Below are 16358 nucleotides of genomic sequence, written 5' to 3'. Positions count from 1 at the left end.
TGTAACAAACCTCCTCCTCATGTGATCTCCTTACTACTGGGGTGACACACTGTAACAAACCTTCTCCTCATGTAACCTTGCTACTGGGGTGACACACTGTAACAAACCTTCTCCTCATGTAACTTCCTTACTACTGGGGTGACACACTGTAACAACCCTTCTCCTCGTGTGATCTCCTTACTACTGGGGTGACACACTGTAACAAACCTCCTCCTCATGTGATCTCCTTACTACTGGGGTGACACACTGTAACAAACCTTCTCCTCATGTAACCTCCTTACTACTGGGGTGACACACTGTAACAAACCTTCTCCTCATGTAATCTCCTTACTACTGGGGTGACACACTGTAACAAACCTCCTCCTCATGTGATCTCCTTACTAATGGGGTGACACACTGTAACAAACCTTCTCCTCATGTAACCTCCTTACTACTGGGGTGACACACTGTAACAAACCTCCTCCTCATGTAATCTCCTTACTACTGGGTGACACACTGTAACAAACCCCCTCCTCATGTAATCACCTTACTACTGGGGTGACACACTGTAACAGACCTCCTCCTCATGTAATCTCCTTACTACTGGGGTGACACACTGTAACAAACCTCCTCCTAATGTGATCTCCTTACTACTGGGGTGACACACTGTAACAAACCTCCTCCTCATGTAATCTCCTTACTACTGGGGTGACACACTGTAACAAACCTCCTCTTCATGTAATCTCCTTACTACTGGGGTGACACACTGTAACAAACCTTCTCCTCATGTAACCTCCTTACTACTGGGGTGACACACTGTAACAAACCTTCTCCTCATGTAATCTCCTTACTACTGGGGTGACACACTGTAACAAACCCCCTCCTCATGTAATCTCCTTACTACTGGGGTGACACACTGTAACAAACCTCCTCCTCATGTAATCTCCTTACTACTGGGGTGACACACTGTAACAAACCCCCTCCTCATGTAATCTCCTTACTACTGGGGTGACACACTGTAACAAACCTCCTCCTCATGTAATCTCCTTCCTACTGGGGTGACACACTGTAACAAACCTCCTCCTCATGTAATCTGCTTACTACTGGGGTGACACACTGTAACAAACCTCCTCCTCATGTAATCTCTTTACTACTGGGGTGACACACTGTAACAAACCTCCTCCTCGTGTAATCTCCTTATTACTGGGGTGACACACTGTAACAAACCTCCTCCTCATGTAATCTCCTTACTACTGGGGTGACACACTGTAACAAACCTCCTCCTCGTGTAATCTCCTTATTACTGGGGTGACACACTGTAACAAACCTCCTCCTCATGTAATCTCCTTACGACCATGACCTTCTGTCTATCTACTAGACGGTGGAGGTGTAGGACCTGTGATGACGTCACAATCATGTGACCAGTACATGGGGGGCGGAGCTCAGCAGGATAGTAGAGATTGTGGATGAAGGACCTGTGAGGAAGGTCATGTGACAGGAGTAGGCGGGGCTCAGCAGTAGTAGATGACATGTGACCAGAAGGGGAGGAGCTCAGTGAAGAGGAGACGTGGTGTGAGGTGAGTTTCTATGCAGAGGGTTTGTTACATTGTGTTGTTCCTCTCTTCTTCCTCCTGTCACAATGTTATAGTTCACACTGAGGAATCATTTCAGTCAGGAAAGTCACAAATCTACCACCCAGCTTTATATACTGCCCGCCAAGCTTTATGTACTGCCCGCCACTCAGCTTTATATACTGCCCGCCACCCAGCTATATATACTGCCCGCCACCCAGCTTTATATACTGCCCGCCACCCAGCTTTATATACTGCCCGCCACCCAGCTTTATATACTGCCCGCCACCCAGCTTTATATACTGCCCGCCACCCAGCTTTATATACTGCCCGCCACCCAGCTTTATATACTGCCCGCCACCCAGCTTTATATACTGCCCGCCACCCAGCTTTATATACTGCCCGCCACCCAGCTTTATATACTGCCCGCCACCCAGCTTTATATACTGCCCGCCACCCAGCTTTATATACTGCCCGCCACCCAGCTTTATATACTGCATCTACATTTCCACCATTGTTGCCCCCATCTACATTTCCACCATTGTTGTCCCCCCATCTACATTTCCACCATTGTTGTCCCCATCTACATTTCCACCATTGTTGTCTCCATCTACATTTCCACCATTGTTGTCCCCCCATCTACATTTCCACCATTGTTGTCTCCATCTACATTTCCACCATTGTTGTCCCCATCTACATTTCCACCATTGTTGTCTCCATCTACATTTCCACCATTGTTGTCCCCCCATCTACATTTCCACCATTGTTGTCCCCATCTACATTTCCACCATTGTTGTCCCCATCTACATTTCCACCATTGTTGTCCCCCCATCTACATTTCCACCATTGTTGTCCCCCCATCTACATTTCCACCATTGTTGTCCCCCCATCTACATTTCCACCATTGTTGTCTCCATCTACATTTCCACCATTGTTGTCCCCCCCCATCTACATTTCCACCATTGTTGTCCCCCATCTACATTTCCACCATTGTTGCCCCCATCTACATTTCCACCATTGTTGTCCCCCCCATCTACATTTCCACCATTGTTGTCCCCCATCTACATTTCCACCATTGTTGTCCCCATCTACATTTCCACCATTGTTGTCCCCCATCTACATTTCCACCATTGTTGTCCCCCATCTACATTTCCACCATTGTTGTCCCCCCATCTACATTTCCACCATTGTCCCCCCATCTACATTTCCACCATTGTTGTCCCCCCCATCTACATTTCCACCATTGTTGGCCCCATCTACATTTCCACCATTGTTGTCCCCCATCTACATTTCCACCATTGTTGTCCCCCATCTACATTTCCACCATTGTTGTCCCCCCATCTACATTTCCACCATTGTCCCCCCATCTACATTTCCACCATTGTTGTCCCCCCCATCTACATTTCCACCATTGTTGTCCCCCCCATCTACATTTCCACCATTGTTGTCCCCCCCATCTACATTTCCACCATTGTTGGCCCCATCTACATTTCCACCATTGTTGGTCCCCCATATACATTTCCACCATTGTTGTCCCCCCCATCTACATTTCCACCATTATTGTCCCCCCCATCTACATTTCCACCATTGTTGGCCCCATCTACATTTCCACCATTGTTGTCCCCCATCTACATTTCCACCATTGTTGTCCCCATCTACATTTCCACCATTGTTGTCCCCATCTACATTTCCACCATTGTTGTCCTCCCATCTACATTTCCACCATTCTTGTCGTCCCCATCTACATTTCCACCATTCTTGTCGTCCCCATCTACATTTCCACCATTGTTGTCCCCCATCTACATTTCCACCATTGTTGTCCCCCCATCTACATTTCCACCATTGTTGTCCCCATCTACATTTCCACCATTGTTGTCCACATCTACATTTCCACCATTGTTGTCCCCCATCTACATTTCCACCATTGTTGTCCCCATCTACATTTCCACCATTGTTGTCCCCCATCTACATTTCCACCATTGTTGTCCCCCATCTACATTTCCACCATTGTTGTCCCCATCTACATTTCCACCATTGTTGTCCCCCATCTACATTTCCACCATTGTTGTCCCCATCTACATTTCCACCATTGTTGCCCTCATCTACATTTCCACCATTGTTGTCCCCCCATCTACATTTCCACCATTGTTGTCCCCCCATCTACATTTCCACCATTGTTGTCCCCATCTACATTTCCACCATTGTTGTCCCCATCTACATTTCCACCATTGTTGTCCCCATCTACATTTCCACCATTGTTGTCCCCCATCTACATTTCCACCATTGTTGTCCCCCCATCTACATTTCCACCATTGTTGTCCCCCCATCTACATTTCCACCATTGTTGTCCCCCCATCTACATTTCCACCATTGTTGTCCCCCCATCTACATTTCCACCATTGTTGTCCCCCCATCTACATTTCCACCATTGTTGTCCCCATCTACATTTCCACCATTGTTGTCCCCATCTACATTTCCACCATTGTTGTCCCCATCTACATTTCCACCATTGTTGTCCCCATCTACATTTCCACCATTGTTGTCCCCATCTACATTTCCACCATTGTTGTCCCCATCTACATTTCCACCATTGTTGTCCCCATCTACATTTCCACCATTGTTGTCCCCATCTACATTTCCACCATTGTTGTCCCCCCATCTACATTTCCACCATTGTTGTCCCCCCATCTACATTTCCACCATTGTTGTCCCCCATCTACATTTCCACCATTGTTGTGTCCCCATCTACATTTCCACCATTGTTGTGTCCCCATCTACATTTCCACCATTGTTGTCCCCCATCTACATTTCCACCATTGTTGTCCCCCCATCTACATTTCCACCATTGTTGTCCCCCATCTTTGGAGCCGCTCTATGTTATCGATGTCTTTTTGTAGGTGAGGTCTCCAGAACTGACCCCATTAGGACATCGCTGTCTATTATTCAGTGGAGGAGTTGGAGGACACAAGGATCTGTACCAGGACATAGTCATGATGGAGGATCACCGGCCCCTCACATCACAAGGTAAGAAGAGACATATATATAGATATCACTCTCACTACCTAGTAACATAGAAATCTATCCAGCACTGATGTATTCATTCCCTGTGTGTTCCCTACAGATGGAGTCATTGATAGAAATCCACCCGAGAGGTGTCCCCGCCCTCTGTATTCCCAGGACTGTCCAGAGGGAAATGTCCCAGAGAAGCATCAGGTAGATGAGGCTGATCCTATATCTCTATAGGGGGGTCCTTATAGTCTCCCCATAATATGACCAGAAAGGGAGCGAACTAAAGTTCTTTTTTAACATTTTATTTCTTCTTTGTTTAGGGTGAAGATCTGATGTATATTAAGGTTGAGGTTAAAGATGAACCAGAAGAGGAGACGGATTTTTGGGCCGATCACCCGTGTATGAGGGAAGTGAAGGAGGAAATTCCAGGAGGTGTTACCCCAGGTATGTAATAATTCCAGGAGGTGTTGTGCCAGGTATGTAATAATTCTAGGAGGTGTTGCCCCAGGTATGTAATAATAATTCCAGGAGGTGTTGTCCCAGGTATGTAATAATTCCAGGAGGTGTTGTGCCAGGTATGTAATAATTCCAGGAGGTGTTGTGCCAGGTATGTAATAATTCCAGGAGGTGTTGTCCCAGGTATGTAATAATTCCAGGAGGTGTTGTCCCAGGTATGTAATAATTCCAGGAGGTGTTGTCCCAGGTATGTAATAATTCCAGGAGGTGTTGTCCCAGGTATGTAATATTTCCAGGAGGTGTTGCCCCAGGTATGTAATAATTCCAGGAGGTGTTGTCCCAGGTATGTAATAATTCCAGGAGGTGTTGTCCCAGGTATGTAATAATTCCAGGAGGTGTTGTCCCAGGTATGTAATAATTCCAGGAAGTGTTGTCCCGGGTATGGAATAATTCCAGGAGGTGTTGTCCCGGCTATCTAATAATTCCAGGAGGTGTTGTCCCGGCTATGTAATAATTCCAGGAGGTGTTGTCCCGGCTATGTAATAATTCCAGGAGGTGTTGTCCCGGGTATGTAATAATTCCAAGAGGTGTTGTCCCGGGTATGTAATAATTCCAGGAGGTGTTGTCCCAGGTATGTAATAATTCCAGGAGGTGTTGTCCCAGGAATGTAATATTTCCAGGAGGTGTTGTCCCAGGTATGTAGTAATGGATTACAGTGGGAATTCCGAGGTGTCTTCAGGGGAGGCTCCACCTTAGATCTACATGACATTAACCCTTCAGGCCCCAGTGATCCCCTGTGTTATGTATAGTCAGGACCTGAGGGAGGTGACTATATAGAGATCCTCTCCAAGGTCATCTATGGGTCCTGTCATGCTCCAGGTAGAACACTAGGGGCAGTATTTGGGGCTCAGATGTGATTAACTGTGATCGGAGAAAACTCAGTTTAACCCGGTAATGACGCAAGACGTAACTGTACGTCCTGGTGAGGTGGTACTTAACGCGCCAGGACGTATATTTACATCCTATACATAGCAGCCCTCATACCGCCGATTATACGGAAAAATGAAAAAGTTATAGGTCTTCAAAATAAGGGGATTTTAAACGTACTTATTTGGTTAAACAGTTTGCGATTTATTTTTATTTTTTTTAAGTGCAAAAGTAATAGAAAAGTATATAATCACGGGTATCATTTTAATCGTATTGACCCAAACAATAAAGAACACGTCATTTTTACCGTAAATTGTACGGCGTGAAAACGAAACCTTAAATTTACAAAATTGCTGTTATCTTTTAAATTTCCCCTCACAAATAGTATTTTTTTTGGTTGCGCCATACATTTTATGGTAAAGTGAGTGATGGCATTACAACAGACAACTGGTCGCGCAAAAAACAAGCCTCATACTAGTCTGTGAAGGAAAAAATAAGAGTTATGATTTTGTGAAGGCGAGGAGGAGAAAACGTAAAAATAAAATTGTCCTTAAAGGGTACTCCAGCGCTAAGACATCTTATCCCCTATCCAAAGGATAGGGGATAAGATGCCTGATCGCGGAGGTCCTACTGCTGTCGGGGGTCCCGCAGCTGCCACGCCCCCTCCCATAGGCTTGCAATGAGGGGGCGGAGCGTGACATCACACAGGGCGGGGCCGTGACATCACAATGCTCCGGCCCCGTGATCGCCAGTAATCGGACCCGGAGCGAACGTGCTCCGGGGGGCTGCGTGCAAGATCACGGGGGTCCCCAGCGGCGGGACCCCTGCAATCAGTCTTCATGCCGGAGTACCCCTTTAAGGACCAGGCCCATTTTCACCTTAAGGACCCAGCCATTTTTGCACATCTGACCAGTCACTTTAAGCATTAATAACTCTGATGCTTTTACCTTTCATTCTGATTCCGAGATTGTTTTTTCGTGACATATTCTACTTTATATTAGTGGTAAATTTTTGTCGAAACTTCATTTCTTGGTGAAAAATCCCAAAATGTCATGAAAAAATTTAAAATGTTGCATTTTTCTAACTTTGAAGCTCTCTGCTTATAAGGAAAATGGACATTCCAAATAAATGATATATTGAGCCACATATACAATATGTCTACTTTGTTTCCATCATAAAGTTGACATGTTTTTACTTTTGGAGACATCAGAGGCTTCAAAGTTCAGCAGCAATTTTCCAGTTTTTCACAAAATTTTCAAAATCTGAATTTTTCAGGGACCAGTTCAGATTTGAAGTGGATTTGAAGGGTCTTCATATTAGAAATACCCCATAAATGACCCCATTATAAAAACTGCACCCCTCAAAGTATTCAAAATGACATTCAGTAAGTGTATTAACCCTTTGTGTGTTTCACAGGAATAGCAGCAAAGTGAAGGAGAAAATTCACAATCTTCATTTATTATTTTTACTGTAAATTTTTATTAAGGTTTTTCAGTACAAAAGAAAACAATGCAAAGTATATGCTAATACAAAACATAAGCAGAAATAAACACCAGGAGAATATCAGGTAGCAAGTAGGATGATTGAGCAAGTAATTGCGCATGAACCTCTCAAACAATACTCATTTGTCAAACAATATATACACCGTGATAGATCTCCTGGGTAAGCCCCAACAAAATCTGCATTTTTTACACTCACATGTTCTTGTAGACCCAGTTTTTGAATTTTTACAAGGGGTAAAAGGAGAAAAAATGTAAAGTGCTCTGCGGGCGCTCTACAGTGCTCAGAAGAGAAATCACATTTGGCTTTTGGAAAGCAAATTTTGCTGAAATGGTTTTTGGGGGGCATGTCACATTTAGGAAGCCCCTATTGTGCCAGAACAGCAAAAAAAAGCCCCACATGGCATACTATTTTGGAAACTACACCCCTCAAGGCACATAACAAGGGGTACAGTGAGCCTTCACACACCACCGGTGTTAGACAAATTTCGGCTAAAACTAAAGTTGGACGTGAAACTACACCCCTCACAGAATTTAATAAGGGGTACAGTGAGAATTTACACCCCACTGGCGTTTGACAGATCTTTGGAACAGTGGGGCTGTGCAAATGAAAAATTACATTTTTTATTTGCACAGCCCACTGTTCCAAAAATCTGTCAGACACCTGTGGGGTGTAAATGCTCACTGTACCCCTTATTACATTGCGTGAGGGGTGTAATTTCCAAAATGGGGTCACATGTGGTGGGGTCCATTGTTCTGGCACTATGGGGGGTTTGTGAACGCATGTGGCCCCCTACTTCCATTCCAAACAAATTCTCTCTCCAAACACTCAATGTCGCTCCTTCTCTTCTGAGCATTGTAGTTCGCCTGCAGAGCACTTTACATCCACATAAGGGGTATTTATATACTCAGAAGAAATGGGGTTACAAAATTTTTTTCCTATGTGTACAGCATTTTACTGAAAAGCATTTTCATTTTCACATCCAACTTTAACAAAAATTCGTCAAACACCTGTGGGGTGTTAAGGCTCACTATACCCCTTGTTAGATTCTATGAGGGGTGTAGTTTCCAAAATGGGGTCACATGTGGGTGTTTTTTTAATGGAAATACCCCATATATTACCCTAAACTGTTGCCTTAAAATACGACAGGGCTCCTAAATGAGAGAGCGCCATGCGCATTTGAGGGATTTGCATAGGGACGGACCCGGATACAAGAATTACACTTGCCTCCGATACCAAAAATACCCTATGGCAGTGTTTCACAAACAGGGTGCCTCCAGCTGTTGCAAAACTCCCAGCATGCCTGGACTGTCAATGGCTGTCCGTAAATGCTGGGAGTTGTTGTTTTGCAACAGGGGGGAGGTAACTGTGCAGGGGTATATGTAGTGTTTTACACTTTATTTTGTGTAGTGTAGTGTTTTTTAGGGTACACTCACAAGAGCGGGCGTTTACAGCAATTTTCGCGCTGGGAGTTTGAGCTGCATGGGAAAACTTGCTGCATCTCAAACTTGCAGCGAGAAACTCACTGTAAACCCGCCCCGTGTGATTGTACCCTGTACATGGGGGGGGGGGGGAAACCTCCAGCTGTTGCAAAACTACAACTCCCAGCATGTACGGTCTGTCAGTGCATGCTGAGAGTTATAGTTTTGCAACAGCTGGAGGCACACAGGTTGGGAAACACTGAGTTAGTAAACAGACAATGTTTCCCAACCAGTGTGCCTCCAGTTGTTGCAAAACTAAAACTTCCAGCATGCCCGGACAGCCGAAGGACATGTTGGGAGTTGTAGTTATGCAACAAGTGGAGGAGAACAGTTTGGAGATCAGTGTGTAGTGTAGTGGTGTCCAAACTGTAGCCCTCCAGATGTTGCAAAACTTCAACTCCAAGCATGCCCAGACTGCCCAGGCATGCGTGGAGTTGTAGTTTGGCAAGATCTGAAGGGCCAGATGTTGCCAAACGACAACTCTCAGCATGCCTGGAGTGTCCGTGCATGCTGGGAGTTGTAGTTTTGAAACATCTGAAGGGCCAAATGTTACAGAACTACAACTCCCAGCATGCCTGGACTGTCAGGGCATGTTGGGAGTTGTAGTTTTGAAACTCCCAGAAGCAGCAGTGAAGATCATTTTACAGCAATCTTCACTGCTGCCTCTGACGTCGTCGCAGCTGGATCCACTTACCTGCGCCTCCTTTCTGCTGCCGCTCCCGTGTGTCATCAGGTAACTGCCGCCGGACCCCCCCCCCCCCCCCCCCGCATCAACGGCCTCCGCAGCCGTCTCCATCATCTTCCCCTGCTCTGCCCGGACTTGTAGGGGCGGGCAGAGCGGGGGAAATTAAATTAACCAATCACAGGGGATAGGAGGAGGTGGCACGGCTGTCTCTGACAGCTCCAATCATCCCTATTTTTCGGGCTATCGGGTCACCAGAGACCCGATCAGCCCGAAATCCCCACAAATCGCCGATCTGAATTGATCTGCGATTTGCGGCGATCAGGACCCAGGCATTGTCACGGGATGCCTGCTGAATGATTTCAGCAGGCATCCCGGTCCGTTCCCCGCCCGGCAGGGACTGAAATTCCCACGGGCGTACAGGTACGCCCTATGTCCTTAAGTGGTTAAAGTGCATCTGTTGCTTAATTTAAAATATTTTATTAAGGGGGTAAACTATGTCTTTTGAAATATGTCTGAAAAATATATATTTTGCTTCAACAGAAAATCCCAGTAAGAATTCTGAGGGAAACTTCATGTTATCCCTGAATGATAAAGGAGAAGATGAAGATATGATGGAGCGCTCCTCAGGAGAAGACCTCCTTACCCCTAATGTCCATCCAGATCTATCCTGTAATAATCCACCTGATCATGGGGAACCTTCTCCTGACCAACCACACATTGTTATCACAAGGACAGATCCGGAATGGGGGAAAAGGATTCAGTGTGAGGAATGTGGAAAAGAGTTTACTAGAAGATCAAATCTTTTTACACACAGGAAAATTCACACAGGGGAGAAGCCATATCCATGTTCAGAATGTGGGAAATGTTTTCAAAGTAAATCAGATCTTGTTAAACATGAGAGAATCCACACAGGGGAGAAGCCGTATTCATGTTCACAATGTGGGAAATGTTTTAGAAATATATCACATCTTTCAAATCATGAAAAAATTCACATGGGAGAGAAGCCATATTCATGTTCAGAATGTGGGAAATGCTTTATAAGGAAAGCACATCTTACATTACATGAGAGAATTCACACAGGAGAGAAGCCATATTCATGTTCAGAATGTGGGAAATGTTTCAACGGTATCTCGGATCTTGTTAAACATAAGAGAATTCACATGGGCGAGAAGCCATATTCATGTTCAGAATGTGGCAAATGTTTTACACAAAAATCTGTTCTAGTTATACATGAGAGAATTCACACAGGAGAGAAGCCATATTTATGTTCTGAATGTGGCAAGTGTTTTACAACTAAATCACAACTTTCTGGACACGAGAGAAGTCACACTGGAGACTGATAGATGAAATAATAAATTATAAAAATATAATATGGAGAATGGAAATCTGAGATCTCAGGTAACAGTAAAATGTGATATTTTCTAAGTTTTGTTGTGAGAATTAACCCTCGAAATAAACTTCATAATGAAACCTAAGCAGAAGCTAAAGCCAACATCATCTCTTGGTCATCAGCACCTGGGGTCATGTGACCTTTGTAGGTAAATAACGGTAATGAGAAGTAATATGTAATGCTATTGTGTATCATTTAGTAGTGACTTGTAGCTCTACACTACAGTATGATTGGATGATTTCTATGGATGATAATGATTGGTGATTAGTATGTATTACCTCGGCCTCATTTCCATTAGAAATATTACTGATTGTATCTCATGTGTCACTTCTGTCCTATCAGGATCAGGACACTTCTGTGTTGTCACCAATAACCCTTAGGCCGGGGTCACACACAGGATTTTGGTCATATTGTGTTAGAATTCTTCTTATAATGGGATTAGTCATGTGATGCGGTGTTATTAGTGTGTATGGGGTGTGATGTCTTCTCTGATTTACAGAACTGTACAGCGACTGACGTGGTCTGATACAATTCTGTAAATGGAGGAGCAGACTGATCAGTATGGACCTGTGTATAGGGAAGAGACACTGGAGTGAAGTGGGGGGGTAACCAATCCCGTCCATCAGTCAGGATAGCGCTCTTGTATGTGACTGGGAGAACTGGTTCATGTGGTCAGGAGTGAGATAGGTCCCATATGGTGAATGTATGCAGCATGTCCTGGGACTTCTAGTCATTGTTGCTCTTTTTATCTGATGTCCTCCGCACAGCTCACATACGCCCCCGCTCCTTTATGGCTGAGGCCGGGGTTACACTCTGGTTACACTCTAGGGCCACATATCCCAGATGTCTATAAATTACCTCCACATGGATGTCATTCTGGGGAAACACCTAAAGGGTTAACAAACTCACTAAATATAACTTTATACACTGTGAGCGGTGCAGGTCTTAGAATGAAGTCTAGAGGTGGTGGCCGGATGATGGGACCCAATGAAAGGACAAGAAGAAGAATGCAGGAAATGGGGGAAGAAGAGAAGAGGGAAGAATGAAAGGAAAAGGCAAAAGGAAGAGGAAGAAACCTCACGAATCCAACACCACCAACTACCCCGACAGGAAGGAAGGACGGGTCCGGATGAGGGCACAGGACTAGGCTGTGTTAGGTAGAGAGGAGTTGGGGGAGGGCACAAACTCAAACCGGAGACCCCACAGGAGATGGTGTTTCCCAATAAGGTGAGACATGTCAGCCATTAATTAACTATGGTGAACTGGGCCAATCTAGCTGCATAAATTTTGGTACCGAGAGGCCGTCCAGTCAAGTTAAACACTTCTCTGAAGGGACTTCACGTCACCAAGATTTACAGAAATCAGGATGATACAGAACAAATATAAGAGGCGCGGGAGTATCACCATGGTAACAGTATATACCTTGCTGATCCATGAGATCTACGGTTGGTCCCTTATATGTAGTCCATTATGGGTCTTTCAAACAATTTACCTACAATGCACATTAAGCTTACGGGTCTGTAATTACCTAGGGAAGACCTAGAGCCATTTTTGAATATTGGCACCACATTCGCCTTTTGCCAGTCCTTTGGCAATACCTCACAATACCAGACATCAGAGAATCTCTAAATATCATGAACAAAGGTACAGAAATAACTGAACTTGGTTCTCTAAGAACTCTTGGGTGAAATCCATCCGGTCCTGGAGATTTCATCCCAAGTGACATCCAACACCCCCAGTCAACAGTCTGTGGGTTCCTGAGACTCAACCCTCAGTCGGCATGGCCCTCATGCTGCTGCTGTCACCTCCAGGCTCTCTCATTGTTCCGCCATATGGTCTCCTCATGCTGATGCTGCCACCTCCAGGCTCTCTTATTGTGCTGCCATGGATACTGAAAAAACATAATTAAGGTGCTGGTCCCCAGTTACAGAAATTCCTCTGCATTAGACCACAAGTAAGTATTGAGGATATGTATTAGCTAAAACTTAACTTTTCTTAGGATAAAATATATGGACAAAATTATTTTTTTGAAATTAACAAAACGAAAGGTGTGCAAAAAACACCATGTGCCACCTACACCACCAAGCATTGACGCGATGCAAAGACCTCTAAAAGGTGGAAGGGAACAACGTAAGGTCCATTGTAACAGGTGGGGGTAAAAACTTTCCCTGTAAGGCCCTGCTCTCTCATTATTAATTCCTTTCTTGGCAAGTGTCACTCACCCTACAAAGGCGGCCCCAAACAGGAACCTCTCCCTATTTCCAACTAAAAACCCTGGGAAATGGCAATGATTTTAGGAGTAAATAGGGACAGTGTCAAACAGATTTAAGGCGCTGCTCCCCAGTTACAAACATTCCTCCACATCAGACCTTTTTTCACTCACCTTCGTCACAGGGTACTGGTATTTCCACCCACGACACCACTCTGTCACCAGGTCACATTCAGGACTCCTTATGCTGCTACCGCCACCTCCAGGCTGTCTCATTCTGCCACCATATGGTCTCCTCATGCTTCCGCCACCTCCATGCTGTGTCACTCAACCACTATATGGTCTCCTCATGCTGCCGCCACCTCCAAGCTGTGCCAGTCAGCCACTATATGGTCTCCTCATGCTGCCGCCACCTCCATGCTGTGTCATTCAGCCACTATATGTTCTCATGCTGCCACCAACTCCAGGCTGTGCCAGTCAGCCACTATATGGTCTCCTCATGCTGCCGCCAACTCCATGCTGTGTCATTCAGCCACTATATGTTCTCCTCATGCAGCCGCCAACTTTAGGCTGTGCCATTCAGCCACTATATGTTCTCCTCATGCTGCCGCCACCTCCATGCTGTGTCATTCAGCCACTATATGGTTTACATGGTTTACCTAAAAAATTTTTGGTAGCACTAGCTACCATAAATCTTCAATTTAAATTTGAAAATTCATCTTTTAATCTTAGTGATGGTGAGGCCCTATGGTCTCCTCATGCTGCCACTAACTCCAGGCTTTGTCATTCTGCCAGATTATGGTCTCCTCATGCTGCTGCCACCTCTAGGCTCTGTCATTGTGCCGCCATGTGACACCTTGTTGGATTGGGTTTTGTGGTCATACAGTATTAGTTCAAAGTAAATGCCAAGACATTAAGCTTGGAAATCTAATATAAATCTTAAATTTAAAAAAAATCTATAATCTTTTCAAGACTGAGGCCCTATGATCGTCAATGTCATATTACCTGTGGAATTATCACAAGAATCCAATGAAATGGCTTGGAGCGATAACAATAAACCATAACTGATTAACCCTTTAAGGACTCAGCGTTTTTCCATTTTCATTTTTCCTCATCACCTTCTAAAAATCTTAACTTTAAATTTTGCACATAAAATTCCACATTATGGCTTATTTTTTGCGCCACCAATTCTACTTTGCAGTGACCTTAGTCATTTTACCCAAAAATCCATGGCAAAATGGAAAAAAAAATTCATTGTGCAACAAAATTGAAGAAAAAATGTCATTTTGTAAATTTTGGGGGCTTCCGTTTCTACGTAGTAAATTTTTCGATAAAAATGACCCCTTATCATTATTCCCCTACTTATATAGGTTGGATAGTGTCGTACTTCGGAAAAAAATCATAACTACATGCAGGAACATTTATAGGTTTAAAATTGTCATCTTCTGACCCCCTATAACTTTATTTTCCGCGTACGGGCCGGTGCGCTGGTCCGGTGCTGCAGGATTGTCCGGTGGGGAGGTCGTCCGGTGGGATAGTGGTTCCGGGCTGCCATCTTCACCGGGGGGGCCTCTTCTCCACGCTTCGGGCCCGACCCTGGAATAGTACGTTGCCTTGACGACGACGCAGAGGGACGTTCATTACCAACATCCCTCTGCGTCGTTGTCAAGGCAATGCCTCTATTCCGGGCCCGAAGCGCGGAGAAGAGGCCCCCCAGTGAAGATGGCAGCCCGGAACCACTGTCCCACCGGACAACCTCCCCACCGGACAGTCCTGCAGCACCGGACCAGCGCACCCTAACGTCCCGCCGAGCGGAGGTGAGTACAGAACTAAAGGGGGGGGGGGGGGGGGGGCTGGATGATGTCGAAGGCCGCAGTGGTCTTCAACCTGCGGACCTCCAGAGGTTTAAAAACTACAACTCCCAGCAAGCCCGGACAGCTGATGGCTGCCCGGGCTTGCTGGGAGTTGTAGTTTTGAAACATCTGGAGGTCCGCAGGTTGAAGACCACTGTATCAGACATTGACAAGCGGTGATGATTAAAGTGACAGAGGTCAGATGTGCAAGGATGGGCTGAGTCCTTAAGGTGTTAAAATGATCCCCATATTTAGATGCTTTACTGGGCATGGTCGAAGTGTCCCGACAGCTCAGCAAAGCTGATCAGGACTATCGCGATAAAATCACGATGTCCCGATCAGCTGAGAGGACAGCGGAAGGGTGCTCACCTGCCTCCTCGCTGTTCGATCGGTCATCTGCTGCTCCATGCCTCAGCAGGCTGAAGCAGCAGAGCACCGATAACACTGATCAATGCTATACTATGGTATAGCATTGATCAGTGTATGCAATCAAAAGATTGTATGTTGTAGCCCCCCCCCCCCCCGCCCCGGTAATAAAAGTTTGAATCACCCCCCTTTTCCTATTTTTTAAATAAAATAATGTAATAAAAAAAATCATATGTGGTACCGCCGCGTGCGTAAATGTCCGAACTATTAAAATACAAGGTTTGCTAAACCACACGTAAAAAAATAAATACCAAGAGAGTCCAAAATTGTGCATTTTTTGTCACTTCATATACCATAAAAACATAATAAAAAGCAATCAAAAAGACCCATCAAAACAAAAATAGTACCGATAAAAACTACAGACCAGAGCACAAAAAATTAGCCCTCATATAGCCCCGTATACGGAAAAATAAAAAAGTTATAATGGTCAGAAGAGGAAAATTATAAAATAAAACCTACATAAATTGGGTATCCTTGTAACCATATGGACCTGCAGAAGATAAGTTGTCATTTCTTCCGAAAAGTGCACTGTGTAGAAACGGAAGCCCTAAAAAGGTTTTTTTTTTTTCATTTCACCCCATAATTTTTTTTGTTTCGCCTCAGATTATGTTATAAAATAAGTAACATCATTACGTAGTACAATTGGTGATGCAAAGAACAAGCCCTTATATGGGTCTGTAGGTGCAAAAATTTACGTATTATGATTTTAGAAGGTGAGGGGGGAAAACGAAAGTGCAAAAACGAAAAAAATTTGAGTCTTTATGGTGAAAATGGTCTGAGTCCTTAAGGGGTTAAAATCACCCTATTTTGACCCCTATAACTTTCTTATTTTTACATATACGCGGCTGTATGAGGGTAATTTTTGATTCCCT

The 16358-nt window shown here is 44.7% G+C and overlaps 1 protein-coding gene across 1 annotated transcript in view; it reads left to right on the top strand.

Annotated features, from left to right (window-relative positions):
- Window positions 1-16358, top strand: part of LOC130305034 (zinc finger protein 850-like) — a 201202-nt gene that overhangs the window by 111387 nt on the left and 73457 nt on the right. Inside the window, exons 4-7 of the mRNA XM_056551973.1 lie at window positions 4453-4574; window positions 4672-4763; window positions 4880-5003; window positions 10149-10947. Of these exons, the coding sequence (XP_056407948.1) occupies window positions 4453-4574; window positions 4672-4763; window positions 4880-5003; window positions 10149-10947 (1137 nt within the window). The remainder of the gene's footprint in view (window positions 1-4452; window positions 4575-4671; window positions 4764-4879; window positions 5004-10148; window positions 10948-16358) is intronic.

This window comes from Hyla sarda, chromosome 1 (genome assembly GCF_029499605.1).
Source record: "Hyla sarda isolate aHylSar1 chromosome 1, aHylSar1.hap1, whole genome shotgun sequence".
NCBI classification, from domain to species: Eukaryota; Metazoa; Chordata; class Amphibia; order Anura; family Hylidae; genus Hyla; species Hyla sarda.
The sequence above is the reverse complement of the archived record's forward strand: the minus strand, read 5'-3'. Positions and strand labels throughout refer to the sequence as shown.